This window comes from Schistocerca gregaria, chromosome 8, assembly GCF_023897955.1.
Source record: "Schistocerca gregaria isolate iqSchGreg1 chromosome 8, iqSchGreg1.2, whole genome shotgun sequence".
Lineage (NCBI taxonomy): Eukaryota > Metazoa > Arthropoda > Insecta > Orthoptera > Acrididae > Schistocerca > Schistocerca gregaria.
The window spans coordinates 257,034,541-257,061,983 of NC_064927.1; the positions used below are offsets into that span (position 1 = coordinate 257,034,541).

Genomic DNA, 27,443 nt, shown 5'->3' on the forward strand with positions numbered 1-27,443 from the left:
AGTCCTCTCTTATTACTGTTGTTCATGGAGTAATTATAGTTATTGCCATAATAACCGCTTTAATGTTTACGTGCATTTAACTGAATAATAAAGTCTTTAGTATTGTGGAAGTTGAGGTCAATGTTTTAGAAAAGTTTTATGTTTAGTTCCTGAAGGCCGTAGCCTCATTGTAACAAATAACCCAATAACTATATATACAAAAATAAAATGAATATCATATTTCTCCCTGTTCGTTTTTCGATATACGTCCCCTCAGTACAGAGAAATTTATTAAGGCACAGTTGTAATGTACAAACAGTGGTATTACGTGTCATGTCGGCTAATGTTTAAAAGAGTGCAGACGTGGATGTCTGCTGTCACCCTTAAACTGCTTTGGACCGAGCGCTCGGAAATCGGAAGCAGAACATGTTCAGAAACTGTAGCATCACCTAACAATCTGTTATTGTGGTACTGTATATACAGTACTGAACAGTGTCAGGAGGTAATGTTAGGTTATTGGAGACACGACACTGACTCAGGTTTAATAGTGTGACTGGAGACTGGCTGTGCGATTGTTTAGAAGCGCCACCCGAACATCCACGTACAGTGATATCGGTCGTAGTATCACATAATGTTTTTAAGTGGCAGAGAAGGTTTCGAAAAGCCTACATAGAGGTGGTCTCGAGGTCAGTACATGGCTCCAAGAGCCCACTGTGCACAAGCGCAACTAATCTGCATTTGGATGCAGTAGAAAGGCAACAGTTTGGCAGAAATATTCTCTTCCGCCATTTGTGCTGGCGTTCAAGTTCCGCCTATGCTGCCCCCCCCCTCCCCCCTTTCCCTTCCGTACCGTGCGGTAATGAAACTGCAAAACTATAGGCCACATATCAGAGTTAATGCTGTACACTGTTCTATCTTCGAGTTCCTGGTGCTACAACAGTTTGACAGTTGTTCTAAGTAAGACGATATTTTAAGTGTAATATTTCGTATAAAAACTGATTTTCTTAGGATTTCTTAACTATATAAAATTGTCCTGATACTGCCACAAAAACTATTCATCTATAATGTCGGTATCAGTTTCAGCAGTTGCTGTCCTAAAATAGTCAACAATTTTATTATTAATGCCTATCTTTTCCAGAAGCTCTTTTCTAGCTGTTGCCTCACATCTTATCTGCTTGAGGCATGGTTAGTTATTTTTCAGCCTAAATAGCGAAAGCCATATAGCTACGGTAAGTTTCTCATTCCCTTATGCAACTCTCTCAGCACTGCCTCATTTAATTGGACTACAATCCGTTAGACTTTTGATTGCCATTCATCTTACCTCATTTCAAGACATTTTACATTCCATTGAGCCCTGCTCCTCAGTACTTTGCCGTCTCTGATAATATTACAATGAAATGGGCAAACATCAAAGATTTTATCGCTTCTCCCTGAAATCTAAGTCATTTACGTGCTCGAAAACATGAGTAGAAAGGGTCGTACGGAAAAGAAAAAGTCGATTAACCACGAAGGAATTATCCGAAGGGGACGGGAATCGGTAGAAGTGATGTACATGGGCAGACAAACAAATGATTACAAATGCAAAAATATTGGGCGATTCATTAAAGAGAAAGGGGTTCGCAAATTGAGAAAGTCAGTAATTCGATGGTCCACCTCTAGCTCTTACGCAAGCAGTACTCGTCTTGGCACTGATTGACAAAGTTGTTGGATGCCCTCCTGAGGGAAATAGTATCAAATTCTGTGCAATAGGCGCGTTACATCGACAAAATCCGTAGCTGGTTGGCGGGTCCACTCCATAATGCTCAAAACTTGGGAAGAGATTGGACGACACTGGTGGACAAGGTACAGTTTGGCAAACACGAAACAAGTATTAGAAACTCTCGCAGTTTGCGGGCGGGCATTATCTTGCTGAAATGTAAGCCCAGGTTGGCTCGCCATAAAGGGTAAGAAACGTGGGCGTAGAATATCGTCGCCGTACCTCAGTGCCGCGGATGACAACAAAATGGATACTGCTATGATAAGGAATGGCACCAAAGACAATCACTCCTGGTTGTTGGGCCGTACGGAATGCGAGATTGATATTCCACGGATTTCGAGCGTCTCCAGACACGTCTTCGGCCAGGGTTCTCATTGACTGGAGTGAAACTGTCTTCACTGTTGAGTCCCACTTCGAAATGAGCCCCGATAGCCAGCGCAGGCATGTCTGGATACCAACCTGTCTGTCGCCGGCATACGGACCGACAACCACGAGTGACGATGTGGTGTGGTATTTCATTTCCTAACAGAACCCCTTACGAAATTTCCTGCCAGATTAAAACTGTGTGCCGGACCAAGACTCGAATTCGGGACCTTTGCTTTTTGCGGGCAAGTGCTGTACCATCTGAGCTACCCAAACACGACTCACACCCCGTCCTCAAAGCTTTATTTCTGCCAGTACCTCGTCTCCTACCTTCCAAACTCTACAGAAGCTCTCCTGCGAACCTTGCAGAAGTAGCACTCCTGAAAGAAAGGATATTGCGGAGATATGGCTCAGCATACCAGCGCATACGAGCGCACACTCCGCTGCAGAGTGAAAATCTCATTCTGGAACCCCTCATGTTGTCGGACGCAGCATCCTTACAGCACAATGGTTCGTCCACAATATTCTGCATCCCGTTTTGTTGCCCTTCATGGCAACCCATCCTGAGGGTTACATTTCAGCAAGATAATGCTCGCCCCAAACGGCGATAGTTTCTACTGCTTACCAGAACATTTGGAGCATTATGGACAGGGCCCTCCAGTTAAGTATTTTGGCGATGTAACGCACCGATTGGATAGAATTTGCCACCATTTCTCTCAGGATGACATCCAGCAACTCTACCAATCACGAATAACAGCTTGCATGAATACAGCGGGGACCAACGCATTACTGACTTGTTCAGTTTGTGAAGCTAGCGCTCTCTCTCGCTCTCTCTCTCTCTCTCTCTCTCTCTCTAATACATCATCCATTTTTCTGAAATTCTAGTAACTTGTTTGTACATGTACATCACAAATACCGAATTTCAGTCGCATTCGGATAGGATCTTCCTGGTGGATCGCTTTTTGTTCTTTTGTCTTAGAGTGTATTACTTAAATACAAATAAACATCCGCCATGAAATTGTTGTCTATGTGATCCCTTCGTCAGTATGGTTTGTCGACATGCAGTTACTAAGCAAATGAACTGGTAAATACACCAGACTCACTATCGCGAGGAGTGTTCATTATTGCAGTTGACTAATTACAGTTAGCTATTGCACTACAGTGAATATGCAAGGTTAAGGTGATTATCGCAGTTCCCGTTAAGTGGGGATCAAAACAATTACTGAAGTCACTTTAATTAAATATGATTATTAACTGCAAATCCCCCACCTACCATCATCATTTTCCTCCCACACTTCCCACCAATAATCGTCTTGTTCTAGACTATGGTCTGCACTTTGAAGCCCGAAGTGGAGGATACGGCAAACTCAAAGCCCACCACAGTTCGCTTTTTCTACCTCGTAACTTTCTTATCATTCGATTAATGGACGGCGACGGGGTTGTTCCTGTGTCAGAGGGAGCACAGCAAGGTGCGCGGGTTCGTCGTTTAGCCACAGCCCCGTCATCTGGCCCCGGCCACACCTCGGCCATTGTTTCAGGGACGACGTGTCACAGCGGTCGGTTAGAACAGCGTCCACCTGACGTCAGCACACCTCCGGATATAACACATTTTATTTTTGTACGAAACGGAGACTGTGCGAGCTTTGTTTGTCAGCTTCGCCGTGGAAGTTTTCCACACCGCCCATCTGGTTTTTCCAGTACTCTGTGCAGCTTATCGGATTACCGAGGAACGTGCTGCTAGCGTGCGCTAGTTTCTTGTAGCATTTCTAGGAAGTGCTTGCTGTGGTCTTCCCACCACACTATACTGAACCGTATCAGATTTCCGAAAACATATTTTAAGGGATCTGCAGGAGTCTTGCGTAAGACGCACACATGACTCGTTTGAAGCGTCGGCGGAAACTACGGGAAACCGGAGTGAAGACAATTTAACCGAGGCTCTAATCGTGAACGAGGTCAACATCGCACGCCACTCGCGGGCCGCTTCAGTCGGCGGCAATTACAATCACGCAACGAAGTCCCACGCAAATACGCACCTTTGCTAGGAAACTAGTCGAGTCGTTCGTGGGAGGAGAAAGGGGGGGACTTGAACTGTGGGCCCTAGAGCAGCACTTTCAGAGACTAAGTGGACCAGCGCGTTCACCTGAAATGACCTACCCATACGAATAGGGTTGTCGCGTTCCTAATTCATCTACGTTTCTTGTAGCTGATTTCTATAAAAAAAATTCTTGAGATTGAAATTTCATTTTTTAAAAATCACAACAACCATATACGTAGCTAAAGGTGCACTTGTTTATTGAACAGCTTTTTGAATATATTTACAAACAATTCAATTAGGTTTGAAGAGAGATTACACATTTCAGTAAAACAAATAGTTCCTGCATGTAGGGACTGTTTCCTTATCAGATTCCTCTGATTTTGTTAGCACAATATGTATGTTATTTTTGTCTTTTTTTTGGCTAATTTCTGTATCTAATGCTGAATACGAAGACCATTACTGAGTGAAGAGAATACTGAACAAAAAGCTCATAGTGCAAATGGAGACGTCGGAGGTATTTCATGAAACGAACTAAGAAGCCTTTGTGAAGTGTTTGATGCACGGCGTACGAATTTCACGCGGAAGAATTACTTCATTGCTTCTTCATGGCGAGGTAGCGCAGTGGTTAACACACTGGATTCGGATTCGTGAGGACAACGGTTTAAATCCGCGTCTGGCCATTCCGATTTAGGTTTTACGTGATTTTACTAAATTGATTAAGGAAAATGCTGGAATCGTTCTTTGAAACAATACGGCTGATTTCCCACACTGCCCTTCCGAAATTCGAGCATGTACTTCGTCAGTAAAGACCTTGATATCGACGGGACGTCAAACTCTAATTTTCCTCTTATTTTACTTCGTTTGTATACTTGCGATGAGGTGCTGTAATCGAAAGATGCTCGACATTGTCAACATTTATGCTCCATCATCTATTTTTGATACGCGTCAAGGACGCCGTGTGTGAGTATTTAAAGATGTTGGCAAAGTCCACGGGAAGTCGTTGTTTAATCATAGAATCATTACTGGAATGCAGTAAATTGAACATTCGCTTACAAGATGAGACCAAGGCGTCCGGATCACGGATTTACTTCCAAATTTGCACACATTTAGTAGTCCATTAGGACAATTCAATGTGAAAGTAGGAAGGCGTACTACTAAGGCGACTTCAAGAAAATCTCAAGAAAAGCTCCACGCGTCAACGATGTAGCGGTGTGTTGCGACCCGTGAACGAGCTGGCGGCGGTGATGTTAGTGGCGTTCAAGCTCCGTAACCGGTTTATCTATCGCTGGATCCAGTCCCACTCAAGGTTCTTTTAATATCCTCTTCAATACCAGTCCTCTTATTTCGTAAATATTACATTTGAACGGCAATATGATGAAAAGAAACGTGAATTTCCATGACCTTTTGTTGAATTTGAAATGTTGGTTAGCTGTTTACTAACTTTTATTATAACAAATATAATGCGATTTCTTCTATAGGCAAGTTAAAAACTTGATCAAGCACCTTCAAACTCACTCGTATGTGATTGAGAACGAACAAGAAATTACTTTTCGTGAAGATGTTATTAAAATACATTCACACGTACGTCGCCAATATTAGGCGCAGATATTTACGAAAATGTTGCGTTACAGATTCCTGGCCAAGGAAGTCTACTAGAATCAAACACAGGCCTTAATTTGAGGAAGAAATTTCTGACAATGTACGTTTAGACCACAGCATTGTATGGTAATGAATCATGGACTGCGAGAAAACCGGAACACAAGAGAATCGAAGCATTTGAGATGTGGTGCTACAGGCGAATGTTGAAAATTAGGTGGACTGGTGAAGTAAGGAATGAGCTGTTTCTGCGCAGTGGAGACGAAAGAAATGTGTGGAAAACTCAGGTAGAATGGAGAAGATAAGACATCTTTCAAGACATCCGGGGATGACTTCCATGGTACTAGATGGAGCTGTAGAGGGCAAAACTGTATAGGAAGACAGAGATTGGAATACGTCAAGTAAATAATTGAGGACGTAAGTTACAAGTGCCTCTGGGTGAATTCATGGCGGGCTGCATCAAACCAGTCAGAAGACTGATGGCCCGTCCCCTCCCAACTTCTCCCTCCCCCCCTAAAAAAAAAGGTATCTGTAAAGATTGTCGACGGAAGAACGGGATAGTTTTCAATATGACAAGGAGTTCCATTTTTCCTCAAAAGTTCTGAAGATTCCTTGTGCATGCGAGAAACTTACTTTCATTCCATGTAGCAGGTGTTTTCTGCGTCTATATAAAAAATATCACCTGCATCTCCTAATGATGAAACGGCATCCGAAGATTAATCGTGCATTACCCTCATATTCTGACGTGTTTTAACTCATTACCTTACTGAATAGTTTTTGTATAGCTTTATCGATGTTTCACTTGGGCTTTCCTAGCCTGATCCTCGTCCTTGAAACTTGTGTCTGCACATCGAAGCGTCCAGTGCTAAGCATTCCTCGGCACATTACGCAATTGCAGATACAAGGGATTTCGGAAATCACGACATACATTTTCAGGAAAATTCCCTGCGTTTGGCAGTTTACTTGTCGGTGGTTACAATATTTCTTGTGATGATAAAAATTTTAAGCAACCAAATAACATTGGAAAATCAGTGAAGGTTCATGCAAATGAATGAAATAATATGACTAGTGTCGAGAACATATATAAATAAAACAAAAAGCAAAGGCGGCACTCGATCGAGCGTGTCACAGTTTACGGAGCTTGAACTATGACCACATAACCGCCGCAATCTCGTGCTCATGTCTCAACGCACCGGTACGTCACTGACTCGTAAAACTTCAATAACCATTTCCTCGAAATCGCCTAGGTAGTACACTTTGTTCCTTGCACATTAAGTTGCCTTAATGGACTACTAGAAATGTAAAAAGTTTGATGTAAATACGTGATCCGAACGTCGCGACCTCCCCTTGTTATCAGAAATGTTTACCTGTATCGAAACAAATCTGAAAGATATGGGAGCAAGATCACTGCTGGAAGGACTCACTGAACAACTCAATAAGCTTCATAAACCGGTCGTGACTGAACCAATAAATCAGTTTACAACTAAAGCGGTTTATTATCTGATTTCCCGATAAACATCACAGATTCAATAATAAACGGTGAATCTGAACAGCAATGGATGCGATTCTACAGCTCTTTAGTAACCATGTGAGATTTATTATGGAGAGATGCGGAAAAGATGTGAGATAAAACAGTTCAACAAGTGAACGTGACCTATGCGTTGTTATTTGCATCGAATCAGCAGGCGATGGGCTGAGACAATATGCAAAATGACCAGTGCAGGAGTTAACCCTCTCGGAACATCGTAACCTTCAGACACCTGCTGTGTGCTGTCACTACATGTGTTGGGAAAAATACAGCAGACCTTCAGAGATATTACTGCATTTTTACTGGAAACCGGCTGCAGTCCATTGCCACGTATCCTTGACTTCCTAACGGACCGGTCGTGCAAGCAGAGCAAAAAGTAGCCCGAACGTCGCGGAAACTTCCTATGGGTTTCCATTGCAGTCATTCGTCAGTATGTGGAGATGGGCGTTCTGAGGCTACGCTGTGTCCACTTATTTTTATATACGGGCAAGAGTGGTTCAATGCCTACTTGCTCCATTGTGACAAGTACGCTCAAAAAACAGTAAATGTAGCAGTGATGCATGGGACGGAAATATTTAGCTATCAGTTCGGTGAATATGATAACTTGCACTGTCTTCTTATATATACATAGGGAGGTTGATATAATTACGTTTATTAGATACAAGCAAAACGGACCTCTTCGTAAGTATGTTTGCTTAGAGTCCACGCGCTGAGTGTGTGTGAGAGAAAAAGCAGCTAAAAATCTAAGGTTGCACTGAAAGCACCATGAAACAGCGTGCTCTCTCAATCCTGATGCTGTAACTTTTGTAGAACCAACAGCACTATACTAAGGCTGCCTCACATGAACTACTTACATTATCAATAAATTGAGAGCAGAGGTAAATTTATAGCAGACACAACAATGCACGAAGAGGTACCTAACAACGAGACTTACAAACATACTTTTATCATTATTTGAATAATCTACTTAATTGTTCATTAACACAAAAGTTTTCTGGATGCGAGGCCGTGTCATATTTAATAATAGCTATCACCGAATGAAACAGATCTTTCTGTCAAGGAAGAAAACGGTAATCCACACCCCAGTCACCGATACTGCGTCTTGCCACGTACTGCAACGACAAATAGCAACAGCACATTCCCACCATTTTCCGCCATAAGAAACCAATTTCATAAAATGAAACGACACGAAGCGACAATGGCTGTCCCAGAACATTGAAATAAATCAATGGCGAAAACATAGTTTGTGCCGGACCGAGATTCGCACCCAGATTTACCGCTTTTCATGAGCCGTTGCCTAAACCGCTTCCGCCATCCGGACAGGGTCTCTGACCGACACGAATTTCAAACTTATCCTCACTCTACTGACGTGGTGTTCCTACCCATTAACCCTATATATTTGCAGCATTCACTGATTACTTCACGAGCTCAAGCGTTATGTGCACCTGCCCAGAACGATTATTGGGGCCGTTGAGCGCTATTGATGTGTACGTCCGAAAGAACAGACACCATATACACTACTGGCCGTTAAGATTGCTACACCAAGTAAAAATTCAGATGATAAACGGGTATTCATTGGATAAATATATTATACTAGAGCTGACATGTGATTACATTTCCACGCAATTTGGGTGCATAGATCCTGAGAAATCAGTACCCAGAACAACCACCTCTGGCCGTAATAACGGCCTTGATACGGCTGGGCATTGAGTCAAACAGTTCTGGGATGACGTGTACAGGTACAGGTTAATTAGGTTAGTGTTTTTGTAACGTCCCGTCGACAACGAGGTCATTAGAGACGGAGCACAAGCTCGAGTTAGGGAAGGATGGGAAAGGAAATCGGCCGTGCCCTTTCAAAGGAACCATCCCGGCATTTGCCTGAAACGATTTAGGAAAATCACGGAAAACCTAAATCAGGATGGCTGGAGACAGGATTGAACCGTCGTCCTCCCGAATGCGAGTCCAGTGTGCTAACCACTGCGCCACCTCGCTCGGTGTGTACAGGTACAGCTGCGCATGCAGCTTCAACACGATACCACATTCATCAAGAGTAGTGACTGGCGTATTGTGATGAGCCAGTTGCTCGGCCACCATTGACCAGACGTTTTCAATTGGTGAGAGATGTGAAGAATGTGCTGGCCAGGACAGCAGTCAAACATTTTCTGTATCCAGAAAGGCCCGTACAGGACCTGCAACATGCGGTCGTGCATTATCCTGCTGAAATGAAGGGTTTCGCAGGGATCGAATGAAGGGTAGAGCCACGGGTCGTAACACATTTGAAATGTAACGTCCACTGTTCCAAGTGCCGTCAGTGCGAACAAGAGGTGACCGAGACGTATAACGAATGGCACCCTATACCATCACGCCGCATGATACGCCAGTATGACGATTACGAATACACGCTTTCAATGTGCGCTCACCGCGATGTCGCCAAACACGGATGCGACCATCATGATGCTGTAAACTGAACCTAGATTCATCCGAAAAAATGACTTTTGCCATTCGTGCACCCAGGTTCGTCGTTGAGTACACCATCGCAGGCGCTCCTGTCTGATGTTGCGTCAAGTGTAACCGCAGCCATGCTCTCCGAGCTGATAGTCCATGCTGCTGCAAACGTCGTCGAACTGTTCGTGCAGATGGTTGTTGTCTTGCAAACCTCCCCATCTCCTGACTCAGGCATGGAGACGTGGCTGCACGATCCGTCACAGCCATGCGGGTAAGATGCCTGTCATCTCCGCTGCTAGTGATACGAGCAGGTTGGGATCCAGCACGGCGTTCCGTATTACCCTCCTGAACCCACCGATTCCATATTCTGCTAATAATCATTGGATCTCGATCAACGCGAGCAGCAATGTCGCGATACGATAAACCGCAATCGCGATAGGCTACAATCCGACCTTTATCAAAGTCGGAAACGTACGCTTTTCTCCTTCTTACACGATGCATCACAACAACGTTTCACCAGGCAACGCCGGTCAACTGCTGTTTATGAGAAATCGGTTGGAAACTTTGCTCATGTCAGCACGTTGTAGGTGTCGCCACGGGCGCCAGCCTTGTGTGAATGCTCTGAAAAGGTAATCATTTGCATATCACAGCATCTTCTTCCTGTCGGTTAAATTTCGCGTCTGTAGCACGTCATCTTCGTGGTGATGCAATTTTATTGGCCAGTTGTGTATATGACTCGACGGCCCAAATAATCCGCTATCTAAATTTCAGAAAAGTTTCCTGCTCCTTACACATCAGAAGACGAACAACATCAACTGTTTTAGAATTGTGAAATGTACTCAGTAGAGGAGAAATATAATCGATTCAGAACGACAAAACATACCAATAGACATGGCAGAATACTCTGAAATCTTCTGTCTTTAACTAACTCTGACCGTGGAAGCCGAAACACTTTACCTTTTAATTAGTTTCACATTTTTTTAGAGTAAGTTTAACAAAACAGCTATCTCCTTTATAGCAACGTTACGTACTGTTTGCCGTGACACTATACAAGATGTGAAAGGTGGCAAGATGATGATGATGATGATTATTATTATTATTATTATTATTATTATTATTATTATTATTATTATTATTATTATTATTATTATTAAACATTTGTATGATTTACTTGGTAATTATAACTGAAGAGTGGAAATGGAAAACGTTCTAAGTGCGTTTTTTCAAAAGACGTGTTTTTAGTGCTGCTGTGTTGTCGGTACTCTGTTGGATGTTCCTAGACTTGAGCCAGCTGCCAAACCATGGAGACAGTCTCTCAAACATGCGTTAGTGGATGGCGCATGGTCTTTCTGCCTAACTACGCTTCCAATTTGGATTTCATGAGAAGTGGTTTCTGTTGACTGCTGTTGTATTACTTGAAAACCTAATGCTGTATTTCTGTACTTTTATTATGACAAACTGAAATTGTGTGTTAGTATTAAGAGCACATTAAGCAGGAACTTTCTTCCTGCTTTTTGTCGAAAACTGACATTTCTGAGACTGTGTACAAAATCCAAGTTGATTCTTGCAAAGAAGGAAACAGCTATAAGTCATTGTTAATTATGGTATTTATTTAAACAAAAAGCGCCGTTACCGGTTTCGAACCAATGAGTTTATCTTCAGTAGGCTATTCAATTTTATATTACATCGGTTTTTGTTGACATTAGTTGTTGGAGTAAAATAGCAGAGACCTAATGCAAACAATAAAAAATTTAATACAATCTGAACAGTCATATCACAACTTGCCCAAATAAATTTGCATAAATAAATGTCTGGTAGCTGTTTTCTTTTCAAGAACTGACTAATAATCATCTTATTGGCACCTAAAACCAGTCAGTATCCTCGTATGGCACTTAACGTTATTAATGAAGTATTTATTTTCTAGTTTGTCTTATGTTTTGCGGTGAGCAGCATAATTCAGTGCTTTCAGATTGCATTCTGAACTTTTTGCCAACAAATCAGGATGTACAAGGAGAGAGGCATTGCATTTCATTCACCTATCAAAAATCAACTTCGGTAATTAGAACTTTCCCCATTTACACTCTTCAATTATTCTCACGATAGTATGATGGATGTTTGTGTGACTGAGCCAGAAGTAGAAATGGAGACGTTTTTAAATAATAAGTAACAATTCCTTGTCAGATTTAAGACTCATTCGAAATGTGATTCACCATTCGGTTCGTCATTGAAGCTCCATTTCTACGCCTGAATGCAATTGGAACAATTAAGAAAATAAAATCTGGCACACGGCAAGTCTAGAATACTACCTACATAGTCGATGTTGACAGTCGTTCCGAAGCACTGATATATCAGACATCTAGTTTTACACGCATGTATTTTCGCCTTCAGGGAGCGACGAAGCTGCGACGACTCAGGGAGTCTGTCCCTTGTCGCCGTGCTTGCAGCGGAACCAAGCAACCGCCGCTAGAACAAATAACAGGTGGCAGCGTGCAATTTGCTAGCAGTCAGCTCGTCAGCGAAACGAGTCTTTTGAAGGCGGCCGCCATTGTCATACCCGTTTCACGAAATCCACGGGACTGCCCACCTTGAAATGCTGTAGGTGTACAGAAGCTCAGTTTAACCCGATAGCAAAAGAGCTTGAACGTGGCTAACGTACAGCGAATCAATCGTCTGGTGTCCTAGCTAACACACTAGTTCGACGATGTTATCCATAATTATTTTAGTTAGCCTTATCAAATTAGCTGTAAAATGAGGGAAGAGGTCGGTTCAGAGTTTCAACTAGACTGATGGTAAAATATCGCTAAAAAGATCTCAAAATAGAATATTTTCTGTTTATAAATATTTATGGTAGTTGATGAAAATTCGATAACGCTTCATGAGAAAAAATGTATTGTATGGTTTTGGGTGTCCTTTAACACAGCATTTTAATGTTGTGAGAAAAAGTGAGTTTCTCATACCTTCCATTTTAAATGAACTACGTTTACTTATTACGTTAAAGACATTTTAACTAAAAATTATCAAATGTTTTTATATAATTATAAAAGACCGCATTGAAATGCTCCGAAATTTGAAGGTAGCAATAATTTGTTGGTTTCATCATTTCATAACATAAGCAAAAGTTCTAAACAGCTAATTGGATGTCGTTAACTAAATTTAAAACGTTACATTTTAGATTCAATTAATATTTCACAGTATTATCCTACAATTACGCGAAAGTAGATATTAGCTTTTTTTCATTTAACAACTACGTCGCATATTTTTGAACAGGAAACTGTCACGAAGTATGCTCGACTGCAGTCTATCCCCGATGAATGAGAGCGTCACCAGCTGTAGGGGTTCGCTATTAGATTGGCGTGCTCTCCCATACAAAGATACTGTATCTCTAGATGTCTAAAACCTCAAAATACTGTTTTGAAACCATGCTTCGATACATCTAAGTGGCAAGTTACTCAACAGTTTTTTCTGGAACCGCGTATTTTATATTTTTGTCCTCGATTTAGCAGACCTGCATGGACGTAACTGCATCCCGTCACTCGACACCGAAATAAAGTAATGTCCCTACGTAAACAAATTGTTAGCAAATCCTCTGTGACACTGCTTAGTAACAGTTCTCGTAATCGTTTGCATTTTCTCAACAGTCGTTCGACTTGTTTAATGATCCTTACCTGACTAGCACATCTACTAATCTTTTCATCGCAGCCGAGGTGCTACACTCAGCATCATGTGTGATATCTTCCTCATTTTATAATCTTCGTCTCCGCCTACAATTTTTGCCACCTGCTCTGTGTTCTGGCTCCATTTTGAATATTCTTTGATGCCATAGCAGATGTTTTGCTAACTTGTTTTGTCACTTGGTAAGCGTCTTATGTAAGATTCTTTCCGCCTATTATTCTTAGTGATACATTTTATTTGCTCACTTGATTTCTGACATTATTTGATAGCAATATACTTAGAACGTTTTGAGTTTCTCCTTCTTCGGATTTCCGACTGACCTTTCACTAGCTTGTGGTCCAGAATACATTTTCAGGAACCTGTTTCTAAGCTCCATGCCAACATCTGACACCAGTAAAAGCCTCTCTGTTTGAAGGAAGCTTTTCATAGCTTGTGACACTCACTCCGCTATCTTCGTGCTCGGCCATCCTGTGTAATCTTAATTCCTAGTTACAATTACATACGTTCTTCCACTACTGTAATATAACAGTAATGAACATTTTTTGTGTTTCCCAAATTTCATGAAGGCTATGTACAAATGGAAGTTTAACTGTAACTTTTTTCGCATTTTACCGGATATCTCACCTGGATTCTAAGCACAATAGTTCGTGTAACGCCGTAGGAGACATTCTTTCAGTAGTATTAAACGAGTTCGTTTCTTTAATGTCATCCTTTCCAATTCTAAGAGTAACATTTGTATTACTTCTCCGTCAAACTGCTTGTTTACCGAAAGAATAATTAGTGATTGTAATTACAGTGTAAGAAGAATTATCAGGAGTACCACCCTCTTAATGCAATCTAAACGAGTTTTGGAGTTAGCTGGTTCATATCGCGCTGGCAGTTAAGCTATCTTTCTCTCTGAGAAGAGCCAAACGCATTTCCAGTTCACTCGGGGGATAAAGGTGATGCATATTTATAGTTTACATCCAAACGTTACCTACAAAATTTTCCATGGTTTGTTAGGTTTGCTTCGCAGGTGTTTACCATGGTAGTGCAGTTACAGGAGGAGCAGAATGTGTAGTGAATAGTGTTGACATCATCATCAGCAGCAGCAGCCAACAATGCTTTTTTTCAGCAACGCGCATTTCACAGAATACGTTTCTGTAACAGAGTGGAGTGTAGTGCAGTACAGACTCTGATGTTTATGATAAACCGAACTAATTACTCTTTATCAGTACACCGGAGACCGACGTTGCTTATATGAGAAGGCTCAGCAAACAATTCCTGTCAGCCTAAAAGTAATTCGGAGTCGCCCTGTATATAAAATGTATCTCCCATTTTTCAGCGTATTGTGTGCTGTAGTGAGACTTCCTAACAGACTGAAAATGACTGCAGATTCTAGATTCGATCCGAAACTCTACCTTTTCGCAGGCAACGATCTTACTATCTGAGTTGCGACTCACGACCTGCTCTCACGTATGTAATGCTTTCAGTAAAGGACAAGGGACCTGTTGCGAGTCCCACCCCGGCACACAGTTGTCTCTGTCAGTACTTTTAAGGTACAGTGTGCTAGTGGGTCTGAGAACCGGATGATAGTACACAAACATTCACTACAGCCATGGCTCTGTGTTGTACGTCCCAGTGGCTGCTTAACGCATTGATAAGTATAGTTCCCAGAATGAAATTTCACCCTGCAGTTGTGTGTGCGGTGTGCGCTGATTAAAACTATGCGACGGACCGAGACTCACTCCGTACCTTTGCCTTTTGCGGGCAAATGCTATAGTTGTCAGGCTATATCAGTCAGTGGAGCCAGCGAGTTTTGTTTTTCGCATTTTTGTTGGAACTGAATCAGATGAATAGTTTAAAAGAAAGGATAAAAGGATCTGTGATTACACGGAGCAACAAACAGCTGGGTGACATTACGGTTTCAGATTCTTTGCGTGACCGTCTCACGCGATACACAACAACGTGGCTAAGTAATTATAGCTATAGTCGATAGCAATAGTCTGAATTTTTGTAGATAAACGGTTAACCGTGCGTACAGGCCTACCAGTAGTTCGCGTAAAGACTGAGCCGTCCTAAGTTAGTTGGGTCCAAGATTAAGCATGGACGTCAGCTATGTATGGGCTGTCCTCGAACTAGCCGCGTCCCATGCACCGGCCACGCCCACAAAGCCGTTCGCGTTGTTTTTCTCCTCCTCGTCTCTATGCCAGGTCTCCTTTTACCGCCCGCAGCACCCCCACCTAACAGTTACAACAGGCCGCCGGAAACGACTTCGTGTGGCCTTGTTTTGATTAGGAGACTGAACTTTGCTAAGAACGTATCAAAGGTTGACAATGATTATTTGTCGTGTGTAATGAACACAGGTTCTCCATCAGATTGTTGAGGAATGATTCATTCTAATTGCCACCAAAGCTACTATAGTGAGTACGCAGTTACACATTTCTTAAGAGGTTATGTATCGTTAGGTACCATACGGGAGGGTAGTATGTTTGTTGCATAGCACTTATCTTTATTCTACTAACATGGACTAGCGTTTCCAATGTACAGTCCTGCAGTAGTACATTTAACTGTTTTACTAACAGCATGTACAATGAATCAGTGAATGTTTTACTTACAAACACCATACACTCACGTATATTAATCTGCAAGTGTTTGAATACAATTTAGTCAGAAGACAAATGATTTAATTAACCGAATGAACTTCTCTGTAATGTGCCTTGTCGTTGATATAAATAACTGAAAGAAGAAAAATCTGAAAAATACTTCAGAGCCAAGATCGCATTTTAACATTTATTTTGAATCAATCTGCAGGTTGCCCCATGATCACACTGTCTAATGTATGGAAGTAAAATTTTCTATCCAGACTTTTCATTTTGTGGTAAAACAAACGTTGAACAACAAGAGCATCTGAAATTTATCTTTGAAACTGTTGAATCTGTTAAAGGAACAAGTTACGTATATTGATGTACCGAGAGATTTAAGGAAACTTAGTGCGTAATGAAAGTCCAGTAGCATGCAGAAGCTGAATTGAAGATGATATAAAACACTTTAGTCACACTTAATTTGATTTGTGTCATGTTTCTCATATATGCGGATAACTATCTTCTAACGTTGATATTTAAATTTTCCTTATGGAGTACGTATCATTTATTAGGAATTTAGAAATAAATCGAATTGTTCAATACATAGCTGTAAACAAAATTAAACAAACATACTCTTAGGGGAGACCTGTTATTGAGCTCTGCACGTATTTCCGAACATTTCATTGTATAACATCTGGAGATTTCAATGCTACGTTAAGACACGAACTCCTACAGTATAGGTTTGATAAACAGGGAGATTTCAATGCAAGGCTAGAACACGAACACTTCAAAGCTTGTGTATCGTGCCTTATGAATAAACTGACAGCAGACCATACCTTACAGGAGATGTAACCCCGTCAGAGGACAAAGAGGTGGCACACAAAGACAATACACTAAAATGAACAGATACAAAGAAGCACCACATAGCGTGTAAGCACTTACCATGGTTGATCTTGCCCTGCTCGGAGATAAGCATCTGAATCGGGGAGACTGTGTCACCATTAGCTGGCGTCCTTTTACCAGAAGGAGGGATACCGAAGAGGCGGTTCTTGGCTGACCGACCAACTTGCAAGTATTGCTTGTGTAGGCCCATTTCTATTGGCGAATCACTCACTCCTGTTGTAGCAGTTATCAACAATAGTATATTCACTTATTAATCACTAGGCAGAAAGTAGTAGCTGCGGAGTAGCTTTCACTCTTCAGTTAATACTTGTCGCACTTTCGGAGAACTGGCCTTTTGAGGTAGTGCAGTGAAAAACACGTCGCGGTCGCGGAGGACTACAGCGTTTGATAGGCGCTCGTCACTAGCTACTTTGGAGTCACGGCTGCTTCGGAAAGATGCGATGGTCGCTAACTACTCGCGAAAGAAACAGCGTGATTACTGGTCCTGGGAGCGGTTACGGAGCACAGCGGAAGGCTCTCCATCCGGGGTCCACTGCACTTCACTGGCGTGGTCGCGTGGTCCCGTTGTCCTGTTGTCCCGCGGTATCGCGGTGCTCGGTGGAGCGTCGCGGAGATCCCGCTGCGCCGTCGGCAAACCACCCGCGGAGGAGCGCCGTCGTCCAAGTCTTCGCTCCAGAGGGTGCGCTGCCGGCTGGTGGCCGCTGGAGCTGTCTCGGCTTCGTCCTGCTGCGGCCGGCTCTCCCCCGGATGGCCAGAGAGAAACTGCGCCCGCGCCGAGTGGTGGGGCTCGCCTCGTCTGCAACACAGGGTACCCGCTCCGCGTCACTCTCGCGACGGCAAGTAGGTCGTCCGCCGTGGACCCACACTGACACACACACACTCACGCACACACAGACGCGTGCCCAGCGCCTCCGCCGTCACGGCCCTGCTTCCAATTACACCCCCGTTACTCACCGTGACGTCCTTAGGAATTCCCCACCAGCTGCGTCTATATGCGACGCGATATATACCTGTCTGGCTGGAGACGGCCTTGGCGGAAAATATATGGAACATGGCGTGTTGCTAACTTATTAAAAGAAAACAAGTGGCGTACGTTCTTTTGTACGAGAACTTTATCTAGTTCATCACTGCCTACCTCACACTTCCATAGCAGAAAGTGAATACGCTTTCGGCAGAAGTTTAGTTCAGATCACAGTTCAGCCATTCAGAATAGTGTTACAAGTACCATTTTGCCGGGGGGAAAAAAAGCTACTGTACTCTCGTTGCGTAGGACAATGAACTACTTATTTTTCTTGCGATACAAACTTCACACAGCACAATTTAATCTTGCTTATTAATCGCTATCTGTTTCGAAGTGTACGAGTTAACTTGAATTAATGTGGAGCGTTACTTGAAAACGAACCGTGATTATGAAATTTTGTTTCGCGAATAAATAATAGTTTGACTGTTAATACTTGTCTCATGCTGATGGTGCCTTCGGTGGTACGAACTCGACAGCAGTTAATACATAATATTAAAGACAACCGTGTGAAGCGGAAGTAATAAAAAGTGCATAAATAGTTCAGAATTCTCCGCGGCGAACAGAATACGGGTTTCTGTTTTCCTGTAAATTACTCGGACGATTCCTTTCGAAACTCCTCAGCTGGTTTCATTTTTCCATTCTTGAATAAACTGATCTCATGCTCAGTCTCTAATGAACTGGTCTGCAACGATACAGATATTCCTAACTTCTTCGCCTTTTTAAAAATCTGATGTCCAACACTATGTAGCAGATCACAATGGTTCACACCTCCCCAATAAACTACAAAAAATCGATGTCGGTGATTAATGAATGAATACTGCTGCTCATCTGAAAATTAGGAATGTTCGTTACAGATATAAGAACGCGTGTGACTGTGTTAATTGGAAATAAGCACATAACTGCCATCAATTAATTTCGAAATATTTGTTTATGTCCATACTAGGTTTCCAAGTCTTTTCAAGCTTACCTGCGGATGGAGCATACAGAAATTACATTTATTCTGGAGGTGGTGCTAGCAACTAGCTATGTGGCAAGAAGAGAGGAAATACATTAAAATATCACCATGACAACGTCGAAGAACGAATTTGTTTATTTACTGCTGCAGTAAATAAAGAAATTCGTTTTTCGATTCAAATTACCTTTTAACTATCAGTTATGGTGATAAATTAAGGTATTTCTTATATGCGTGTCAAGGACAGTTCATAACAGCATGTTACGAAATTATGTATCCAGATTTCTTATGAATTTCATAATTTTTCGAATCTAGTTTATGGAAATAACAAATATCACAAAAGTGACTAGTCCGCAGCAGTACGTACACACACACACACACACACACACACACACACACACACACACACACACACACACACACATTCGAGTTTCGGAGTTTTGCGAAGCGATCACATAAGAAGAATACTATATTACGAAATACTGGAATTATATTAATCTTTATATACATATCACAATTATAAATATAGGATGTAAAAAATGTTTTCTATTTTATTTTTATTGTGTGCATTTAAAATTCAGTCCAGGCAAACACTATTTGCAGGCTATTTCACGAACACCCCAGTACGAAAGGACATGTTTCTATTCTCACTGTAACAACAGTGTTGATTCCAATGTAATTTTTATGTGGCCAATCGACAGAACGAGCGATATTTAGTTTAAGGACTCTTGCTGATGAGAGCAGCAACGCATAAAGGATAATGAGTACTTTAGCTAGTAACTGAGTATTGGGAGTAACTGGAACAATTTAACGTTTACTTTACTACATATTCTCAGCTTTGTTTTTACGATGTGTTCAGCAATCAGGCAATGCGAACATATAGTATTTCAAAAAGGAAGCAGTCTCGGTTGGGGCATCATCACGAGATTATCTACAAAAGAGGGTAAAAAGAAAAATATTAATACGAAACAAGGGACAAGGTCGTTTCATAAACGTCTACAGTGAGTAAATAACTAATTGAAAAAATCGACCCAATGGAAAACTTCCGCATTATTCTGCAAATAGGCATGCGTCAAAAAACGTGCGTGCTAGAGCATGGACCTATAAATAAGGTATAGCGGTGAGACGTTCTGAAAGTAACAGGCAAAAAGAGACAGAAAATTCAAAGAAGCCAGGGCAGAAAACACAAACTTTACCTTGAACACACCAACATCCGTAGACGTGTAAGCGATAATATAGGACCACTCTTACAAATCTGTGCAAATGTGGCATAAATTGTATGCACAGCAATAGTTTCCTCAAAACACACTTAAACATGTACGTCGAACTGGAGGAAAACCGTACGCCGCGAGAAGTTTACTTAGGGAAACTACGCCTAGGTGGCGCGGATGGACGTAACGTAGCAATTACAGCATTTAAAGGTAGCTATTCATTCGCCTACCGACGGACCGTCCTATGTTGTGGCAGCCTACACGCGTCCCAGAAGACTGCACTCAGCGATTTTTTAGCTTATGTGTGTTGAGGTTTACGAGATCCCCTTTGGTTTTACACAGGAACAGAAATTGGCATTTGCCTTGGCTGTTTTAGAGTAACAAGAGTAAAAAAAAGCATCCGAGAGATAGAGCTGTGGACAAAGCAGTGGCTAACGCAAAGAAAGAGATTCACCCACGCTCTGTTACTAAAGAAACTAGGAGCCGATGATTTTCTTAATTATTTAAGAGTGGATGAAACAGTCATTTCCATTCTTAATGAAAAATAATGCAATCACGAGAGATGCTATTAGCTATATTACGGTTTCTAATCACTGGCAAAAGTTAAGAGGATCAGGAATTAAATGCTGTTATTATATAAAATGGTTGCTGAAACGTCCAACGTTATTTATAGTTGTCTGAGGAAATACATTATGCTAAAGCAAAATAAATGAAACAAAAGATGTTCATGTAAACCTTAATTTATTTGTGTATGTAGCATAAAAGATGCCTCTGTACGTTTTAGATATTAGAAACGAGAACAAGAAAGACTGCGAATGGTGGTGACTCGCATCATCTAATAAATACAACAAGTTTTGTAAGAAATGAAGCATTTAGAAAAAAGATCTCATTATTTGCTTTTCATAACTGAACGCTTTCATACAATTTGGCCTTTTTTTTAAACAATTATAACAACAGATCACAAATATTTGATGAATAAAGGTCCATTGACTGTCTGTATTTAGGTTTTACTTCCAGTATGTGTCGGAAAGGAAATCTAAAAGACAATGTGTCTGTACTTCGGTTTTAGATTTCATTTCCGATGGGTATCTAAAATCAAATCTGGAAACCGAAATACGGAAGGTCACGTACTTTATTCATAAAATGTATATCTTTTACTGTCTTTGTGTGCCACATAAGCTATTATGGATTCGTTAAAAATGAAACACGTGCTTCATTTCTTGCATCTCTGTTGCTATGCGAGTACTTCTCGCACTACCTGTCTCACAAATACCTCCAGTTGCCACATTTCTTCAGGAAGTGTGTCATAGTTTTGTCCGCCTCGCACTCTGTACAGTAGTACAGCAGTACAGATTTTTTGTAGGGTGGTTGGCAAAACAGCGCTACACGCGACACAGTCTGTTGGTTGAAGTGTTGGAGACGGGCCAGGATATCGTGTGATCACACCCGCCCGACATGTCCGCAAAAGTTTATCGGTCGGTCTGTCGAAAACACCAAGATAAGTCCAGTTTGTCGGTTGGTTGGCTAGCCGGTCGGCGCGTGTGTGTGTAGGGCCCTTAAGATACGATGAATAGTTATAACCTTGAAAAACATGAAGGCTACAAACGTTTCAAAATAATTACGTAAAAGCCCGAAAAGACGAGTAAATGCAAAATATTCTCCTGTGCAGTTTGGATATGTGGGAAGAGTGCTGCTGTAGATTTAGCAGCGGACGGGATATGCACTAACATGAATCGCCAGCTGAGTTTACACTCTTCTTATCATTATGTATATATTTACGTGTCTGTTTTGAAGTAACCACTACTGTGTATGCAAATGATGCCACATTTGTACGGATCTGTAAGTGTGGTCTTATTTCTGCGCTTCTACGTCTGCTGTTGGTGGTGTGTTAAGTCAAAGTCTGCGGTTTATGCTCTGGCTTCTTTGTGTTTCCCGGCTTTATGTCTATTACTTTCAACTTGCAGAATACTACGTAACTTTTCCCTTACTACGATTTTTTAGTGCATGTTAGGATCCTGTCTCTTTTCGTATTAATATTTTTCTTTTTTCCCTTTCTTTGTAGATAACCTGATGATTCTGCAAAAGGGTGAAACGCGTTACTAAATAATCATTATTTTGCAACCAAGATTTTTTTGAAGTAATCCGTAACGCTGTACCAGCCAGCCAGTGAAGTGGGCAAGATTTTTTGTACGTAAGGTGTATTATGTTGCTGTTGCCGCGAGGCCGGATCCACCGATATTGCCGAACCGGGGCGAAAACTTGATAGTCGGGTCTCCCCTCGAGAGTTTGAGATAGCAAGTCTATTTTTCCAAAATATGTTCATTTTGTAGCTCACATCTTGCTAAAGAGCTCTGTGAAATTCGTGTATATTTTGTAATGGAAGCCATCAAACATATATTCAGGGCAGTGGAAATTAAAATCTCCTGTGGTGTCTCTCCTGCTCCTAGTCGGCGGGTTTGACATCCTACCTATCAAGGATACCTATTGACGGTAACAGGAAACGCGAAGAGCAATCGATATTTTCAGTAACGACTACTTAAGGCTGATGTATGACGGCAGTCATTTTACTCAGCTATTTTTCGCGCGTTGTTGCTAACACTCAATAAACATCCTCTCGTTCCAGATCTTTTTCGTTGACAATGGCTTGTGTATAATGACACCATAGGTGACCTGTTTTTGGACTGACTATTTACTCGTTACCAACATTACTATCTCTGGACACACTAGAGCAATTTAGAAAATTTTGTAGTCATTGTGGTTCTGTCAATGGTCAGAGACGTCATGGTACATGACGTGGCGGAAATGGAAGGGGCACCTGATTCCAGAAAAAAAAGAAAATGTGAAACTATCTGTCGGCTGTACTCAGATTCTTGCATAATGACGAAAAGCAAACGGGGTTACAAGTTCGAAGGCAGATGGATCTCCCTATGAAACATATGCAGGTAGAAAAGGATAACAATTTATCTCTACTACACCAAGTAATATTAACCATGAGGTCTCTAGCTACATGCAGCTGAACCTGAAGTCTCTTTCGTTCGTCGAGTTTGACTCAGCGCTAGTAGACTGTAAGGATCACTACACGAGTGTATCCGTTTAATCCCAACGGCGAACGAACAAACCAGGTAGATCTTTGTCGAACAAGTCTGTCGGTAATACATGTTGTCATATCGTTTTCACCGCGAAATGAAAGAATAACGAAATCTACATACTAGATGCGATTACTTCATGTAACTCAAGTGAGGCTGCTAATATCTTGCAATAATTTTTACCTGAAATAGCGATGTGTATTGTGAAATTTTTGATTAATTTCATGAGCTGTTATTAGTGCCCTTATCACGTTACGACCACTTGTCCAGTTTGAAAAGAGCATCACCCTTTAATGGATCTTTTGTGACAGCCGCCAGAACTCCGGAAATTGTTTGCAGTAAGGCAGTAAGGTCTCGCGGTAGCGTTCACGCTACCCGAATACGGGGTCCCGTGTTCGATTCCCGACGGGATCAGGAATTTTCACTTGCCCCGAGATGAATGGGTGCTGTTGTGTTGCCATTATCATTATTCATCCCCATTACGGTCGGAGGGGGGCCACGGCAAACCACCTCCACTAGGACCTTGCCTAGTAAAGCGCTGCGGGTCTCCCACATCGCTCTGTCAAGAAGCATGGGACTTCATTTCCATAAAAATGTATACACGAAAGGCAATGCGCACCTCCCTCTTCTATTGCGCACAGATTTCCTGTTACAATATTGCAAGTGTTTCAGCCAGGATTTAAAGGTTAAATATTGCTGCTATCCCGGGAAAGAGCGGCGAGCTTTTACCAGGTATTTTTGTAACAATAATTAAAGAATAAGAACATAATACGTAGCCGATAGGGCGGCCAATTGAGCGAATGACAGAAAATGACGTTCCTGACCGTAACGTAACTATGTAGCAATTAAATTTGTTGAAAGTTTAAAGCGGTATCCTGGGCGGGCATTCCAAGGCACCACGTTCTGTTTTTGTAGGCGACGCACTGCTACTCAGTCACCCCTACACGATACGGACCTTACTTCATGTCTTAGATGTATGGCAGCAGTAGGCGGCCTACTAACTGATAGAGGTTTCAGATACGGCGTGAGAAGTACGCAACTGGCTCAGGATTGGAACTCTTCTGAATGAGTCAAAGATCCGAGTTCAAGGTTCTTTCTGTATCACAGTTTCAGTCTGTCGTAAAGTATGAGTTAAGGAGTGCTTTTTACATACGTAGTATTTTAGATTTGTGTTAAACTTTGCAAAGGTGACTCTATACTTCCAGGAAAGTGAAATCAACAGGAAAGTGAGATGAAAAAGTTTCTACAGCATTGAAATGTGACTTTCTGCCATGTTCGACGAGGTATCCCCTCTCGTGGCAGACATTTATACTAACTACACAGATCACCTTTTAAGTCATTACCCAGTCTGAAGATTACGTCCCGGAAGAATGAAAGTTGTTAGATATACACACTAGAGTGGGTTTGCCTTAGATTTATTCAAGATTTATGAGGCAAATCATTATGCATTTGAAAGCTCATGTCAAGACTAATACATACATAATTATCTGTGATTGCAGAAGAAATTATAGGTCGGACTTCAGTTTTTAGTTGGTGATAAATTACGTTTCCTTTGGTAGCAGCCAATTTTAATCGTAATACGTCATCTGTTTTATAGCTTTGTCAACGTAATATAAACTTCATAAACGCAAACATGGTCCGTAGTAGGCTGTAATGCATGTTTATTTAATTGTGCAATTAGCTAATTTCGACTAAGCATCATTGTCAAGCATATTTGTAACACCTGTATTTCATGTCATTTTTAAATCACTCTCAATTACAAGTTAAAAGCAGCCACATGCCGTCAGTTTACGAAAGGATTCACATTACAATGACATCTTTTAACATCGTGTTATGAACTGTGCTCTGTGTACAACAATGTCGCACGATTAGATAAACATCGCATTGCAGCCTATTAAGGACCATGTTTACGTTTATTATGCATCTGGAGGCTGTGGATTCCCACGAATACAAAATTTTGAGATCAACTTGTTCTCCTCGTACTGTCGAGGTCGAATTTTCCTCATTTACGTCAGTATGAGCTACTCTCAGGCTGGTACATTTAAATAATGTAGGGTCTTTCACTTGACTTTATTTGTGATGGATTATCATCTTTGATACCATAAGTTCGTTAATTTCGTCTTTTCTAGGCGTAAAATATCTGAAAAGAAACTCGAGAAAGACCTTGTTTGAATAACTGCTGGTTTGAGTAGCCCTTTGGCGGCACGAACAGTTTCTACTCGCACAGGAAGCATGTTGATGCGACATTGCACCAAGTAGGCGATGTCAAGGAAGACGCTATTCAGCAACGCGAGGGCTTGGGCACCATCCATGAAGGACATACCTGTTGGCAGGACGACAGAAAGACGAAAGAATTACTGCACACGGCGGAACGGAAACCCCCACAGTTGGCGGAGAGTTACTGACCTCGAAGAAAATAAGACGACCCGGTGTTTCCCTGTAGTGTAGCGTAACAAACGCAACGATTAACGTTAAGACACAACCTGCTCATTATACATGCACGCCGTTTTTCTCCAACCGCTGTGAAGACTAATCTCACGAAAGCATGTTTTCCTTCTTTTGTTAGCGTTTTTGTTCCGTGAGGTTTAACTTCCTCTCTATGTAACTCATTCGACGAGGAACATTAGCTCTCTGATACACAGTAAATTCTGTGAAGACAACGAGCAGTAACTTATTAGAAGAAATACTAAGTGATCTTTGACTGGCATTGTAAAGAACTTTAATCTATATAAATAAAAATCATTTGCCGTTTGTAGGAAAGATCATCTTCGAGAGCGGCTCGCCCTATTTTTTTTGTTTGTTTTCGAGTTTGTTAGAAACAAAATCGTTGGAAAATCCACTGGAAAAGTCGGAAATTTGGATTGTAATTTTCTATTAAAATCTTATTGAAAGAAATGTGACGGACGGTCTGACAGTTCAGCTGTCTCATGTTTTCATTGAAGAAAATATGACTTTCAGTTTGAAAATTCTGTTGTCGCGTATTTTCATAATAACAACAAATTCCGCATTGAATATTTTTTTACGAAAAAGATTATAATTGAAAGCGATGGTCATCGTATCTTTGGTGCGTTGCAAAGACTGAATAGATGTCACTTCGTAGTAATTTGGAGTGTTGTAAACATACAAGTGATTTCAGTTCGTGGTTCATTTCTTGCGGTAAAATGCCTTTAGAGAAAAGTCGAAATATCGGTCGGTGTACGCGCAACGGAGGAGAATGCAATGATAATCCCCAGTCAATGATCTGACGAAGTGTGTAGACAGCTTTTGGAGGCAACTCGAATAAAAATTATACAATACACACTTCCTGTTAAAATGGTTGCCAGAAAGACCGTGTTACGCTGTGCTGTGAAAATGTGCTGATTTGTTTACCTTTTCGCAGTCATTTTTAACAGGAAAGTTGAGTTTGCGGCTAACTTTATAACTCATCCTGTTCGTAGATTAAAACCTTGCGACATACTGTCATTAAACCTGCTATTCTCACAGATGCAGCCGCTGGAAAATTCTCACAAGCATTCCAAGAGATTTACCCATTCATTTTGACTCTTATTCCCAAACAAGGATCCGTTTGCAACAATAAATGAGGTCAGAGAAAGGGGGAAAGAGGAGATGGACATAGAAGAGGGGAGCAAATGGATGTAAAGAAGGGGAAGAACGATATTGACAGAATGATGATGGAGGTGGAGATGGATAGAGAGAGTGTGGGGTAAGAGATGTACAGGGAGGAGATGAAGGTGATGGACAGAGCTAGGGAGGAAGAGGAAATGGACAAAGGGAGGGAGGGAAGTGAGATAAAGAGAGGGAGGAGAAGGAGATTTGGATCTATATCCAATTCCTATGCATATGTAGCAGCTACGAAGCATTGCCGCATTCGCTAGTCTCCATGTATAAAACGGAACGTCCTGACTGAATGAATGACAGTTTCATCATTGCCCAGCCCAAACCGCTAAGTGTAAAAGCTTTTAAATTTGAAGAGCGTGTTGATCTTATTATTTAGGCGCCGTTTAAGAAGGGATTTTTGAAATTCCATCCCTAAGGCGGTGAAGTATGGGATGATGGGTTTTTTTCGAAAATAAATCGCTATTAAGGCAGTTTTGAAGCTAGAACTACGAAAATTGCTATTTGGTTTCTCGGCCAGAAATAAAAAAAAGGTGCATTAGCGTTTTTTGAAATTCAAACATTGAGTGGATAAAATATTATGCGGAATATTATTCTGAAAATAAATCATTGTTTAAGTTCTACTAAAGTATTTTTGAAGCTAAGTCTCGGTTAGGAAAAAAAAATGTGTTTCAGTATTTCTGGAAATTTGACGCTTAAGTGGGTGAAATAGAAAAT

General features: G+C 41.4%; 1 protein-coding gene across 1 annotated transcript in view; it reads right to left on the reverse strand.

The window, feature by feature from the left end:
- The window catches only part of LOC126285438 (scavenger receptor class B member 1), a 403,446-nt gene that overhangs the window by 298,733 nt on the left and 77,270 nt on the right, over window positions 1–27,443 (reverse strand). The window contains exon 2 of the mRNA XM_049984826.1: window positions 16,881–17,637. Within this exon, the coding sequence (XP_049840783.1) occupies window positions 16,881–17,031 (151 nt within the window). The 5' untranslated portion in view covers window positions 17,032–17,637. The remainder of the gene's footprint in view (window positions 1–16,880; window positions 17,638–27,443) is intronic.